Below are 15,574 nucleotides of genomic sequence, written 5' to 3'. Positions count from 1 at the left end.
CATTCCCTATATGGCGGCAGAGAGCGGCGCCGCCGGCCACGCCCCCTTTTCCCACCACGCGCGCGAGGCGCGCCCGGGCTTGAGCGCGTGACATCAGCGGGGGAGGGTGGGGGGTGGGGGGGGCAGGAGCGCGAGCCACCGCCTCCCCCCCCCCGGCCAGCGCAACGAGCGAGCCTTCCTCGGGCCGTTCTATTTACGTTCGTGGAAGCGATTTGCATAAAGCAACGCCCCCCGCCTTCGGCGAGGCGTCCGGCACCGCCCCGGCTGCCATATTAGGGCAGGGGGGAGTGTCCCGGGGGGCTTGCGGCCGCTCGTTGCCTTCCTGGAGCCGTTTATAGGGTACAGCCACTTCCGCTGTCTGCTTAGAAGCGGCGCGATCATGGCGGAGCGCGGTCACCTCCCTCCCCCCGCCAAGCGCCTCTGCTGCAGACCCGGCTATGGCTCGGGGTGCAGGCCGGGCCAGCGGGCGGGCGGCGCCGGACCCGGCAGCGGGGCGCTCTGCGCCGGACCCTCCTCCGCAGCTGCCGCCGCCGCCCTGGGGCTGCTGCCACTTGGCAAGACCCAGAGCCCCGAGTCCCTGCTGGATATCGCGGCTCGCAAGGTGGCGGAGAAGTGGCCCTTCCAGCGGGTGGAGGAGCGGTTCGAGCGGATCCCGGAGCCGGTGCAGCGTAGGATCGTCTACTGGTCTTTCCCCCGCAGCGAGAGGGAGATCTGCATGTACTCCTCCTTCAACACCGGCGCCGAGGACCCCGTCGCCGCCCCCGCGGGGGCCGCCCCCGCGCCCGGCGGGGCCGCGGACGCCGCCGTTGCCGCCGACGAGAGCCGCCTGCCCTTCCGCAGGGGCATCGCTCTGCTCGACGGCGGCTGCGTCGATAACGTCCTGCAAGTCGGTGAGTCACCGGCCGGGGCCGCGCTCCGGAGCCGGGCTGCCGCCACCCGGGCAGGGCGCCGCCGGCCTCCCCCGCCGCGGGTCTCCCCTTGCGTGTCACCTGCCTGCCGCCCGGCGAGCCGCCCCCCGCCTGCCCTCCCTCCGCGGCCCCTTGGGCCGGAGCCTCCCCCCCGCCCCGGGGCGTCCGGCGGCGCGGACAGGGGGCTGTCCGCCGGGGCCCGGCCCGTACGAGCCCTTCGCTCCTCAGCTGTAATGCGGGCCGGGTAACTTCCTCCGCCGGTCTCCTCCCCCTCGCACCCACGACACGGAGTAACTCCCTCGCTCCGTGACACGGCCGCGGACCCCGCCGCCGGGCGGGCCGCCCCCCTGCCTGTCCCTTTAACTCCCACCCCACCCCCCCGCACCGCGCCGTGCCTGCTCCCGGTAATCCATCCCGTGTAATCTCGTTTGGCTCTGCCCCCTCCCAGCGCCCACCCCCGGTAATCCGGGTCATCGCCTTACCCCGAGCCACAATAGCGAGGAGATGCCCCCCCCCCCCCCATCCCGGGGGGGACCGCCGGTGGAAATGAATCAGCAGAAGGGCGGCCGGCAGGGGAACGGGGCGGGGGGGGGGGGAGGGATGGATGCGCCGCCGTCCAAAATAAACACATAAAAGCGGTGCGAGACCCCAGCAGCGGGTGTGCGGGGGGGGGCGATCCGCGAACAAAGGCATTTCTAGGGCAGCGGCCGCGGCGAGCCGGAGGGAGGGGGCGCGATCCGCCCCGCCTGGGGGTGTGTGTGCTTTGGGATGAGCCGCTTCGTGACAAGGGGGGGGGGGAAGCGCTGCCCTTCCTCCTCCTGGAACAATACCCGGCTCCTCTTCCTCCCCCCCAGCCTTGCCGCCTGCCGCTGCTCTTCACCCGCTGCGGGCGCCCCTGGTTAACTCCTCCCTGCCTGTGTTTAAAGGGCTGCAGAGGTGGGTACCCCCAGCTTTCGGGGGGCTGTTTGCCGGAGGCGGCTCGCCCCCTCCGCCCCGAACGCGCGGGGAGCTGCCTGCGGCAGACAGCCCCCCCCCCCCCGCCGGTGGGTGATGCTCTTTGTGCGGCCCGGCCACTTTGTTCTCGTTTTCATGTTTATTTGTGTCCTTTTTCCAGTTTTCTGTCGCTTCCCCTCCTCCTCCCCCGAAAAGGGGAAGCCAGACAAAAGAGGCTGCTGCTCGCCTTTTGTTGGTGGCGGCGGCCGGGGTGTGTGAAGGGGGCGCCGGGATCCTCCCCCACAGCCCGCCCCCCCTCCCCCCCCCGCCTCTTCTCCCCAAAAGCCTGGTCCTGCCCGCTGCGGGTTTGACTTGGCGGGCAGCTTGCAAACGTGCCATCAGTTTTTTTCCCGAGGGGAAGCAGTGTCCCTGCTCCTAGGCTGAGTGCCCTTCCTTTCTGCCTAGGGGGATTTAAGTCTTTTTTTTTTTTTTTTTTTCTTTTTTTTTTAATCTAATTAACTTTCTTATAAGTTTTATCTTTTGGCTTAATGTTTCCAAAGGTCTGAGATGTATCTGTGGTTCCTCAGGACTGGCAAAACCAGAAGTAGGGCTTTTTTTAGTTTGGTTGGCAGTGCTGCGATTATTAATGATTTTTTTCCCTTTTGCTTGCACTTGATTCTGTTTGTAAGCGATGAGGAATGACAGGAGTGCACATAGGGAGGGTTTCTTGGCTGATTACATTTAAGCCAGGAATTCACTGTGAAAATAAAGCCAAGGGGTGATAAATAAAAGATGCAATCTTCTGTAGGAGACAGAGACCCAGCGTGGGCTTTGCTTCGTTTGCTTTCAGCAAAATAGGCCTGAGTGAGTAGTTGTGAAAGCAAGAAGTAACTTTTTGTATGGCTTCAAAAGGGGAGGGGGCATTGAGAATGTTGGCAAGGGTCAATGTGAAGAAAGAAAATATGCATAAATACAGCTGAAGTGTTGACTGCTGCCTCTGAAGCCCTTAAACACATTCCAAACAAATGCTGTACCTACTGCTGAAAATAACATTGGCTGTGTGGTTTTGTTGTTCTCTGCACTCCCTGCCACTGCACACACCCCCCCCACCCCCCATGTGAGTCCTCTTTGGAAGGCTGTAGAAATCGTAGAGGAACTTGGTGATATGAAATATGTCAGTTGTTACACAGAGGCCTTTGGCTTGCATGGTGAGGGAGTTGTGGAGCACTTGGGTATGGCGGGTCCTGCTACAGGAAAGTTCTTGTGTAATTTGGGTAGGTGGCTGTGTCATTAGGGATGGCTCTTGCCAGCAAGGTATTTCTTGTGAAGCAGAAAGGTGCAACTGTTAAAGCCAATCCAAATGGAGTGAGTTGTGTTGGGCAGAGGATGGAATTGGTTCCATATAATACATCTGAATATGTAACATTGAGGAAAACTTAACCCTGAGTTTATGTAAGTGCATGTTTTGTGACCATATAAATGTGAACTTATGTTCTTTGCAGTATGAGTAATGGAAATTCTGTAAATGTTTACTATTGTACTATGGAAAAGTGCAGTTCTTGGACAAAGTACATTTTATTACATATCAGTTCTAACAGCCTTACTTGTAACCCTAAGTGTGCCTATAAACAGGGAATGCAGAATTTGATTTCTGAGGGAGCTGCATAAATTTCAGTTCAGTGGTAGTTAAATGGTTCCATTTGCTTCTGAATTTTACCCTTTTTTTTTTTATTATCACTATTCAGTCCATCCCTGAATAAACATTCAGACAATTTTATCATGGCAGCTCAATGCAAGTGGGAGAATTACAAAAACCTTCTGTCTACACTCAGTAAAAAACTTAATGTGATCCCACTTCGTGTGTTGTGCCCCCCCATATGTGTGATGAAAAGAAAATCCTAAATAAAAGGAAGATGGCACATTAGTGATACACATAAATAATGTTCTTAATAATCAGGCAGTAAAGTTGTCTGCTAGCCTGTTTTGAAGTTGAATGATATTGTCCTGGCATAATAATTACCATTACTTAATTTTGAAAGATCTTTCTCCAAAGCAGTTGGCTTCAAAATTACTTTGCATCTAATTTACTGATTTTTTTTTTATAACTTTTTGATATGTGTCAGTTAGACATGAAGGATTTTCTTTTTTCTTTATTAAAAAAAAAAAAAAAGCCAGAACGTGGGCTTCTAAAGCAAACCTTTTCAATTGCATAAACCAGAGCTTTTCTACTGTACATGTTTTTCATTTGTTTCAAACCAAGTATTTTTAGTAAAAATAACAGTCTAAACATGAAAGCACTTTGTGAGTAAATACAACAATCTGGAAGGAAAATTAGAAATTGACTGTGTTTCATTTGACCAAATTTGTGAAGATGCCAGGAGCGAGCAGACAGTTTTAGATGGTGAAGTGTATATTTGGTTTCTGAGGTTAGTTCTGAATTAGTATACAGTACTGTATTGTCGTCACAGCTGTGGCTGTCAAGGTTAGGAAGAGGTGTGATCCCTCAATAGCACAGTTGACCTGGCGAGAGCCCTTAATGCAGCTATTCTAGGAGGAGGGGAAAAAAAACCCGCTGTGCCTCTGCTGGTGTGACTTTTCCTGCTTGGGGAGAGACAGACTGCCTCTGCTGTAGTGCTGTAAAGCTTGGCTTTGCTGCTGTGGCTGCATTCACATTAGAGGTACTTGAAGTTTTTTTTTGATATGTCATATAAGTACTCCTAGAGTATCCCTCTCTCTGTAATTTGAGGTCTGTTTGTTGCATAGACCCTGCTTGCTCATGCAAGGTCATCTTTTAAGGCTTTATAGTCCTTTCCAGGGCAGCATGAGGCTTTGTAGTCATGGTAGTTGTGCCTCTTGGGTATGAATGGCAAGGGAATGAGTTGGAGGGAAGAGACTCCTAGGGAAGGAAAATAATGTAAAGAATTAATTGACTGACACTTACCACAGCTCTAGAATTCAGTGTTAATATTGTGAGCTAGAAAACTGCCTTCCCTGTGGAAGAGGGTTCAGCTGAGCAGCATTCTAAGTGCTGAGCTGCAGGCTTGTTTTTCTGATGCCCCTCAATGATGCGTGATCAGAGGATGCAACCAAAACACTACTTAGAGAAAAAGAAAGTGAAACTTCTCAAATGTAAAATAATGGTTGGAGCTCCCTAGGTGAAGTTAAAGACCTGGAATTTTTCCCCCCTCCCCCCTAATTTTCTTCTACTGAAAAGTAGTTTTCTGACCCAACTACTTTTATCATGTATCATTGTAGCTTGTTATTCCCCCCCCCCCCCCCGCCTTTTTTTTTTTTAACATAAGAGCTCAAAGTTTGTGATTGTTTTTAAAACCAGGACAAGCCATTTTTTTCACTGGGAGGAAGAGAAAGCTTTTCAAGACCGTGTTGGTAACTGCTACATGTAATTCAGGTTGAATGGTCATCAGCAAAGTTCAGATCCTTTTAATAGATGATGGTTCTAGTCAACAATTCTTTGTTCTTTTTGAACGTCTTTACTCAAAAAAAAAACCAACCCAAAACCAACACCCAACCCATAAAGCTGTGGAGCAAGTAAAACAAATGTAATTTCTCTTAATTTCAAAGTTTAGTTGTTTGAGTGCCAACAGTATAATATGAAACACCTGTTGATAAAATCACACCAAGTACTTCATTTGCAAAGCTGACAGAAATGTTTTTGGGCTGTGAGTTGAAATGCCCCTTTTAGCAGACATGGTCTTCACTGATGCAGAAGATATATATGTGTATATGTATGTAACTGTTGATGAACCCTGTAGAACGTGTGGATTTAGTAAAAAAAAAAAATAATGAAAGTAATGCTAAGTTGTGTGACAAAAATGAAGGTTATCATTTGTGGGGATGCCAGCATTGTGTTTTGTATTAACTTCTTGTTCTGTGTTACCAAACTGACGTTGTATTTGTAGTGACCTTTTTCCAAGGGGCAAACTTGGAAACTGCTTATTTCAGGAGGAGTTTCTCTGCTGACATGCTGAAGTAACAAGCATGGTTTCTTCTGCAGTCAGCCTGATGTTGGGGTTTGGTTAGGAATGTATGACTAAAACAAGTAATCCAGACTTTGTTAATACAATATTGTGGTAGGGGAGTAAACAAATGATGTCTGACTTCTTGCTGGACTTCTTTTGGCTTAGTTCCAAGATTAGAGTCCTGTGAAAATATCGTCATTGATTCCAGTTTCAGTGTGCTCTAAGAAATAACTACCGATATTTCGAAGTTGCAAAACGGAAACAGTAAATGCATTTTTAAATACTTTTTCCTGAAACGGAGATATCTGAATGCATTCCAGTTCTTTTGTTAGATTTGGAATGCAATGCATTAATTAGGGAACACATAAGCTATTTTCAGTGTATGTGCTCTGATGTACTGTCCTTGACCTTGAATAATTCCTTTGGAAAACGGGGCGGGGTGGGGTGAAGAGGGGCTGGGGGAGAGGGAGAAGGAAAAAAGCTTTCTTTCAAGACCTGATCACTAAATGTGGAAAACCTTGTAAACTGGCTCCTGCCTTTTCCCAGCCTTTCTAAAAGTATCTAATCTGGATTTCAAGAGAAAGTATGCATTTTAGAGTGATTTCAAGATACAGAAGTAAAACTTTATACAATCTTTCTATGTAACAATGAACAGTAGGATAAATGTAATAAGGGAGTGTCAGTACTGCTCTAGAATTTTAGTTTTTAAGAAGAAAATTAATTGTAAAACACTTCCCATCACAGTTTTTAGAACAAGGAATCTTTTTGTTTTTAATAGAAAAGTTTTATATTGGGTTGACCTAAGAAAATTTTTCTTTGTTTGTTTTGGGTCATGTTTTCATGTTTCATTCTTCCCCTGACTTCAAGGCTTTCCTCACTTCCAGGAAAACAATTTTCATTTTCAAAGCCTGCTTTCTGTGTTATAAAGTGATTCTACCTCTGTATATGATGAGATGTTTTAGCAATTCTTGAATTTGAGTCAGTTGTCATGCCAGCAACTGATGCCTGCGCATGGTTCCTCTCCATGTAGTCTGACTTTTGGAGATAAACAACTAATTAATAGCAAAATCTGTCTGTGAGGGTAGGCTAGAACTATTTAAAAGTCAGCATTGCACAAACTGGTTTCCTTACAAATCAGTGGCTAGTTGCTGCGTTTTGCGGTATCACTTGCTTTTTTTAATGAACCTGTTAAAATTGAACTCTTGCTAAGACTCTGGTAAAACTCTTAATTTAAAAAATATAACCTACTTTGAGTGAAAAGTAGTATATTATGATATACAGCATTTTTTATGGGTTAAGGATAAATTATATTAGATGGCATGCTACAAGATACTTCTCCATGGGTTCAATTTTAATCTCATGTGCAGTTTAGGTAATCTCGTTATGTGAAGACAAATCATGAAGTCTGTTAGTAGTGTAACAAAATGAGTACAAATTTATGGTAGTACAGGAATGCAGCTGACATCCCTTAACTAGCTTTCTCTTTAGCTGGTTTTCTTCAGGCATCAGGTGGGAGAATTTACTGCATCTTAAAAAACAAAACAAAACAAAAAGAACTCACCCCAAAACAAACAACAAAAAAAAGCCCAACAAAACAAGCAAACGAAAAACAACACACAAAAAAAGAAGGGAAAAGGATCACACTATTTTAATTGACAAAAGCTATCCTAATTTATTAATATGCTGGAACATATGGACAGGAGCTAATTGAAATTTTAAAAACTTCATGTGCAACAAGGATACAGATTTAATGCGAATTCTGATTGCCTGGAATGCAGTCAGCCTGACAGCACGTGAATACTTGAGTACTGTCCAACACTGCACATGTTGTTCTGGGAGATTGTCTCCTTGAACTTCCAGTTTTTCCTCTTCTTTTACTGTGTAAGAGTACCTATGTAAAATGCATCTCTTAGCTGGATGTTTATGCAGCCCTTGACATGGCTTCATAGCCTTCTGTGACCTGGATCACTGGAGATGTCGGCTGGTACTGTGTGCTGGTTTGCATTCTCCTTTGCTACATGTCAATTACCATGATTTATGTGATGCCCTTGCGCTGCATTACCGTGCTGTCCTCCGATGAAGTAGCAGTACGCATCCAGTCCTTGTCGCCTTGGCCCTGCTGTTGAAGACCAGCAGGTCTAGAAAACTTGTGATGTAAGTCACTATATTAAAATAATTTTTTTTCTGACTTAATGCTGCAAATGTGCGAACAGACCAGTGGTGTGTAGCCTTCTAATAGTAACTACAGTGTAAAGAATTCCTTTGTGGTTAAATCAGAACTGATAAAAAGCTTGCTGTAGGAGCTGAGTAGTCATACAAAAGACCTTTTTTTTTTTTTTTTTTTTTCTGGTTTGACACAATTCAGTATAGACTGAAGTGTCTTCTAATGTGGGCTTTTTACCAACACTTTATTAAACCCTTCTGAAAAATGAAAAACAAATTGTGAAAGAGGAGAATCTTTAACAGTATTTAAGGTAATATGTTAAGGTAATTGTGATGTGCACCATCACATGCTTTAAAAAGAAGAGCTTAATTTTTTTTTTTACTTTTTTATTATTTTTATTTTTTTTTTTTTTACTCTAAGCTTCTGCTCCTTGTTGCAAGTGAGTGCATTTAACAGTCTTGAAATATCTGGAAATTTTTGCTTTGGAAATGCATGGGCAATGGCTGAGAAGGTCTGACGTTGATTGGAAGGATGCCGTAAAACCTGTCAGGAAGTTTAAATTCACACTAGTAGAGCTGGCTGATCAGATTAATTCAGTAAATGAGCTTCTGATTTATGTGCTAAAAATTCAGGTGACTTACCTTTTGTCCTCTTTATTTAACAATCTGCCTGTTTACATAACTCATCTTTCATAGATAATTGGTGTCAGACCTTTAATACATTATGGAATTGTTGGAAAAATAAGTGGGGGGAAATGGCATAGTAGGAAGACATTTCACAGAAGTAGGTGTTAATATTTCTTTATTGTGTCTTTTTTTGGACAAAAGTTAATTGCATTCAAATGATTGTTTTAAAGGCTGGAAAAATCAAATGTTACATAGCTGTATGACTTCTAAGAAATTAGACACTTCGTTGTACGCATGCCAAGTTTAACTGCTAACTGTTTACTGACAGCTGGTAGTAATGCAAATACAGTGCAGGAACTGTGCAGGAATTGTGGAGCTGACTACAATATTTATAGTGACTAATGAAATAAAGAACATTCGACCATTGAGACACTTAAAATTGGATAAACTTTCATACATATAGTGTGGGACAAATTTTGAATCTCTAACAGAGTAGAGGATCAAGTTTATATGTATTCTAATTTTTGGTTTTTTTTAACTTGTGTTAAAAGTAAGGTTTTTGGTTAAAGGCTTTTACGAGCACTGGCTCTCAGATTTGTTTCCTTATGCTTAAAGTTTGACTCTTTCTTTCTTTATACTAGTGGCCTGCCTTCTCTCTGCATAGTGGTGTTCAGCTATGTGTGCAAGGCATAGTGGCAGCACAGACTCTCTTCAGCAGATTGGTTTCTAGCTTACCTTTGTTGAGAGCAGCTGGTGAGCTGCTTTATTAGTTTTTAATGTTTACATTCAGCTTTGATATTTTGACTGGCCTCAAGTCCATAGAGCACCAATCCATATTCAGTGATTAATGATGGGATAGATAGTATGTTTATGGAAAGTATAAATAAATGCAGGTAGTGTGATCTTTAGGGTTTCACATGCTCAGTGGCTGGTCATTTTTGCTGTTTACCTGCAGCTTTGTCTATTAAAGGATGGTAAATCACATGTCTGTGTTAAGTATTCATTAATAAATACATCTGTGGATGATCTTTCTGGAGTCTTCTGGAAAATGTGAGTTAAGCAGCAAACTTGAGCAGAGAACTTCACAGTAGGCTATTGATTACTTGCATAGCAATTGCTTCAGTGAAGCACTTGTTTTGCTTCTCCTGTTTATGGAATACAATGCACTACTTTGGGTTGGTGAAAAGTAGTCTTAGTAAAACACTTGTTTGCATATTTACAAAGCTGGCCTCAGTGACCATGTTAAGCATGGGTTATGCCTCTTAAAGACAATTCTTTTGAGTCTGCTAATTTTAAAAGTTCAAGACCAGGGAAAAAATGATAGCCTAGATTAATTGTTTAATATAATAGCTAAAGGAAGGAAACCTGGAACACTTTTATTCTGAAATACTGTGTTACGAGCAATGACAACTGGGACAACTGTGCTGCTGTTGTACATGCAAAATGAGTCTCAGTTCCTCCATTGATTTACGTTGTAAACTGAAACCTTGCAAATGGACTACAGTTAGTGTCTTGGATAAAATATCAGGTCCATTATATTCAGTGTCTGGATTTAGTGTAGCTGTATTACACAGAAGGATGAAACTTAATTTTGCTTCTTCTGGAGCAGATGGGGGAGGATGACATAAAATGTGTACTTTATTTTTAGCTTTTTGTTCTTGGAAGCCATGATAAGCAAGAGAGCTATCATGCAGCTTTCCTGGTCCAATTTAAATGCATGAATTAATAGAAGTGACTTCAGCTAGATATGCTACTAATGCATGAATAGCAGGTAGTGACTAGGAATGGGACTTGTAACAGATGCTGTGGCAGTCTGATGGGATAAGGAAGCTGAGGATAACTTGATTAGTGCTACTTAAAAGTTCTAGAAGCAGCATACCACTTTGGTCACTGGAAACTGTCAGTAAACCTAACTTTACGTTGTTATGTATCCTGGCAATAATTTACAGGCTTGATTTCTAGGTAATTATGTATATAATAAATGTGAGTGGCTGTTTTGGTGGCAGGAACAGAAGTGTTCAGCAGTAAACAAGAGTCTGGTTCATTGAATAAGATGTACTTGAAGACAAAAGATATAGTAAAATGCTAAGTTGACCTTTATAGGTGAGAAGTTAGGAAGGGAGATGGGGAAGTGGTCATGTGTGAGATAAGGTAGAGGTCAAATACCATAGATCCCTGAGGAGATGCGTTCGAGGAGGATCTAGTCTGAATGACTGCTCCTTCTTATGTAGTCTGCTTTCAGTGAGTATTGGGAAAGGCATGGAAACTGATAGTTTCCTACAAAATGAAACAATGCTTTCAAAATGGAAAGCAGGTTGGCAAACTGTTAATTAGCTGTCCTGCAGCTTTTGAAATTGTAAAATGTGTTTGAAGTTATGAAGTGTGTGTTCTTTCACTCTCTCATTTCAACCGTATGCCCCAGTTTAAATTTTATAAATAAGATGTATCTTATGCACAAAGGAAATACTCTGTTTTCCAGAAAGTGCCGACTTCCTATTTGAAGGGTGCTTGTCAGATGGTACTTCAGCAAAAGCTGCTTCTGTTGAGTTGTGGTGGAGGCTCCACCATTACAGTGGTAAAACAAAACCATTACTTCGTTTTGTACAACTGTTTGAAACAGATTTATTCATAGAGTTAAATATGCATTGATAAGATCATAGAGTATAACTGAATTTGTTTTACTGTAAGCCATAGTCAAATTGTGGTTTAATTCTTTTCAACAGGCAATAAATGCCTTGGTTTTAAAACATTCTATAATGCAAAAAGAATAGATGTGTTTTCTTATCTTATTTTCCCTCCTGCAGGAGTGAATAGTTGTGGTACCTAAATTTGTGAACAACAGATTATATTTTTTCTATTATTTTTTTCCCCAGGGCTGTACATTGTGTGACCTGGGAATAAGGATAGAGTACAGTGAGGAAAGACAGGAGTCTTGGTGGGGAGTGATGCACAGCTTTGTTAGGCACTTCTTTAGACAAAAGTGGGAAGGGGAAAGAGGAAGAGAGTTGAGTTGCTATAATGGCTATCAGAAGAACTGGACAGTTTTTCCTGTGGATAAGTGGCCATGTGGAAGACAAACCTGACATTGGTGGGGTAGAAGATTAAATAGTAAAGTTTGGAAAAGTAGAACAAATAAAGCATTGTAATCTCAATAGCTAAGAAACCAAAGTGCTGTTGGGTTGAAAAGGAAGGACATCTGTATGCACAGGGGGACAAGGAAGGGTGCTGATGTCAGAAAACTGACTTCCAGCATGTAGAGTAAGCTTGAAAGGAGCAAGATGGCAGTAAGATCAAAGCTGCTACTTCCTGATTACTCAGTGTGATGCAGTAGCTAGTGAAATGTTAGACTGGGTGAATGGGAAGAAATGTGAATCATGGGCATGTGCTTCAGTGAATCCTGCCTGTTACGAGGTCCATCTTCCCCTCTCTCCTTGAATAACAAAAGGAAGTTAAGAAGTAGAGATAGTGTTGAGAAGTGCCTACTGAAAGGAGGAAGCAGAGGAGGATGACTGCAATGAGACACTAAACTGTGATATATAGGAAGTAAAAGGAGAAACAAAGCCAGTAAATGTTTAAAGTTCTGGGAGAGGAATCATCGATTTATGGAAGTGCTGAAAGGTACAGGAATCCAAGTCCTGAAACACATCCAGAGAAGATGTCCACAAGGGACCTTGGTGAGAGCCATTGCAGTATGGTGCACTGCACTGAAGCCAGGGAAGGCCCAATGGCAGAACCACATTCCAGGCAAGGGCCTTGGTGTACTCAATGACTTGGCTGTGGGAGTGAGAAGGTGGTGATGTGGGACAGGTGGTATTGTGATATAGCACAAGCCCCTCAGGCAAAACTTAATGGGTGACTGAGGTGGGAGAGTCAGCAGTGTAAGAGCGTGAAAAGAAGCCTGTGCATTAGCCTAGCATGCAGGTAGCTTGATTGGTAGGTGTGGGGGGTTACCTGTAACTGTTTTGGGCCAGGCAGCCTGGGAGGGATAACATAGCCTTCAACCTTTGTGAAGGAATGAATGTCCTGAGCCTGGGAGCAGGGGAGTGTGGTGTGAGCGAATAAGAAACTCAGAGCAGATCCACCGGTATTGCAGCTGGTAGTGGTTTGAAGTGCCAGAAGGAGAGTGGGAAGGGTATGTTTGCAGGGTGGGCTAGAGGTGGGACTGCTGTGGAGGCAGTGTGCAATTTAATCTTCCATCAGTAGCTGTGTACAAGTAGTGTAAGTTGCCAGCAGCATGTTTGGCACAGGCTGGAGGGACCTTTGATGGGCTTGTACCCCTGCAGAGCTCAGTGCCCTTGCACCTTCCTCTCAGCACCGAGCAGCTCCTCTTCCATAGGTAAAAGGACATCTGGGCCTTTGGTCAGTTTGTTTTCCAGCAGGAATTAATATATTTGTGAGCCAGGGGCTGTTGTGAGGATTGGTAGCAATAAGTCCTGTAGGTGTCTAATAGCAGTGTCTAGCATGGTGGTTGCAGCTCCTTAGCCCTGCTGCTGTGATACGTGGCCTCCAGTAGCTTCGGCTGTGCATGGGAGCTGTTTAGAGGCTCTTGTACTGGCCTACAAAACCCAGGCTGTGTTGTAAAGGTGGTGTGCTGACCAAAGGCTGAGACCAGTAGTCTATGGTCTTTGTAAATATGGGTTTAAAGCTAAAATACAAGACTGATATTTAAGGCTGGTAACCTCAGGTTATAAATGACAAAGGCAATAAAGCTTTACTCTGAGAGAAGTTGAAAGTATATTTCCAGTTACAATTCAGCAGTGTTACCACTCCTGCCCCTCTCTTTTTCTAGGGAGGGGGCACATTCCTGGTTGACCAAGGCTGCTGATACAGCAGCACAGTGTGGTTATGAGTGCGCAGTCCTCCAAGAGCCCATTCCAGCAGACCTGCTCCCTCTTGTCACTCAGTGAACTCCTCCAAGGACGGACTATGAAACAGGCCTATCAAGTAAATGTTCTCAATTGTGAAATACTCTAGTCATGAATATGGTAAATAAAATAACTGACTCATTTGCAGTGCTGTGACTCATTTACTGCTCTGTGCCTCATTGTGTAACTCTTCAAACAGAAAATGCACATTGCTGTGCTCATGAAATTGTATTTTGGAAAGGTTTTTTGTGATTTTCATTTGCAAACTTCACCCACTGTGGTGACCGCTGTGTGTTATTCACCCTGAAGTTACGTGGTTGCTTTAGGCTGGCTTAAATGCAGGCTGCTGTCAAAGGGACGTAGCAGTTCGCCTCAAGCTTGCAGCTTGTGCCGGGGCTTGTGGAGCTGCATGGTGAGCCAGAGAACTGGTCTGCTTATGAATTCAGGTCTCGCTGGGTGAGTTTTACCTGGTTTATTGGCCAAGAAAATGCTACTGTTGATTCAAGGGAGAGGAGATTGCAAGAGGTGGGGGGGCAATGAGCAGGGCAGGGCTCTGTTGTGTCAATGACACTTTGACTGGCTTGAAGTGATCATGAAGCCCTGATTGCTGCCTGGGCAAAGGAGGTGGCTGCTGTGCTTGGGAATTCATCCATGGCAGAAGGTGGCCTGTTTGTTCCAGAGGCAGCAGCATGGGCCTTTCTTGAGCCCAGATTGTGTGTTGGGCATGAGTGAGCAGTCTTCCACATCTCTTCATCCACCGTATTTTCCTCCAGTACAGAACCTTGGCCAAGTGATGAGTACCCCTCCCACACTCCACTAGTTAAAAGAAAGCTACGCAAATGTTTACTTAGAGTTCAGGGAAGGGGAAGGAAATACCTAACTATTTATTCCAATCATACGTGTTCTTGTCTCCCTGTATCTGCATAACTGTTGCAAAAGGTGCTTTTTGTTTCCCAAGTTCGTATCTTCCCTCTTCTTTTGAGAGGATGCTGAGCTTCACTGTACTTATGCACAAGACAGACTTTCAAGGCAGTTTTTTCTACTTACTATGGGTCATTTGGTGACCAAATAACATGTTCTATGATCATTTTTATTCATAGCTGTTGACTTCAGTTGCTAAAGTAAGTGTTCACAGCTCTTGTCTGGTTAGGCCTGCTGAGCCAACTGAGCTAAGAATGAGCTGGAGTCTCCTCTTTGCTTCTTGCACTTTGATCTGTTGCCACTCAGTAGCCTCACTGGACACTGCAGGGTCCTGGTGGTATAGCAGAGACTTCAGTTGTCCTGCATGGTCTGTATTACTAGCAGTAGTGCCTGAGAAGGAAATGGTGGAGCATGACTGTGATATCTCAAGCTGAGTTTGTATGGCTGGCACATAGCAGGGAAAAAACCTTTATTATTCGTAAACAGAGTACTCATGGACTCACTAAGAGTCTAAAATAGGTTTGTGGGTTTCCAGTAGCATTACTGCTTCCCCAAGAACAGCAATTGAGCCAAATGTTGATGCTTTTGTATAACTTGCTTAGTATGGAAGCTAAATGATAGACAGCTGCTCCGGTAAGTGAGGCATTTTTACTGAAATTATCTGTTTCCAGGACTCAAAGCCAATGTGTGATCTGTTCCAGATGGACCTAAGTAATGCAAAGCTAAGGTTGCCCATAACTGGTGGATGGGAAGTATGTTGGAGACCCTGTAGCATGCTCAACAGTGCAGGCAAGTCTGTTTTCAGGGCAGAAATTGCTTCCCTTTGTCATGAAGAGAGATTTCATGGGGATTTATGTGGGCCAGTCTGGGAGAGGATGCTTTGGCTTTCTCAGCTGCTTGTGCTGGGGGAGATTAAAGCTTATTACTGGCTCACTTTCAACAGTAGCTTGTTTCCATGCAGAAGGATTGATCTGAGTTCCTTACTTCTAGAGTCCTCCTACAGTTCTGCCTAGACAATTGTGGCTGTTTAAGACTCTTTAAGGCATGCATGAGTGAGAGACCAGGTCCTTAAGTTGTACAGAGCTTAAGCAGGGTAATTTACCTCTCTTTAGTTGACTCCTGCTGGAAGGGAGCCTGCATGATCTCTAACCCTAATTGAAGTGTCTAGTTCCTTCCT

At 44.5% G+C, this 15,574-nt stretch overlaps 1 protein-coding gene across 2 annotated transcripts in view; it reads left to right on the top strand.

The window, feature by feature from the left end:
* The first annotated feature begins 346 nt into the window (after positions 1-346).
* The window catches only part of ZSWIM6 (zinc finger SWIM-type containing 6), a 112,322-nt gene continuing 97,094 nt past the window's right edge, over positions 347-15,574 (top strand). Inside the window, exon 1 of one of the 2 annotated variants that reach the window (XM_037373412.1) lies at positions 347-890. In XM_037373412.1, coding sequence (XP_037229309.1) covers positions 380-890 — 511 coding nt within the window. In that variant the 5' untranslated portion in view covers positions 347-379. The remainder of the gene's footprint in view (positions 891-15,574) is intronic. The other variant, XM_037373411.1, reaches the window with a different exon arrangement.

Source organism: Falco rusticolus, chromosome Z, assembly GCF_015220075.1.
Source record: "Falco rusticolus isolate bFalRus1 chromosome Z, bFalRus1.pri, whole genome shotgun sequence".
NCBI classification, from domain to species: domain Eukaryota; kingdom Metazoa; phylum Chordata; class Aves; order Falconiformes; family Falconidae; genus Falco; species Falco rusticolus.
This window is presented reverse-complemented; position numbering and strand designations above follow the sequence as displayed.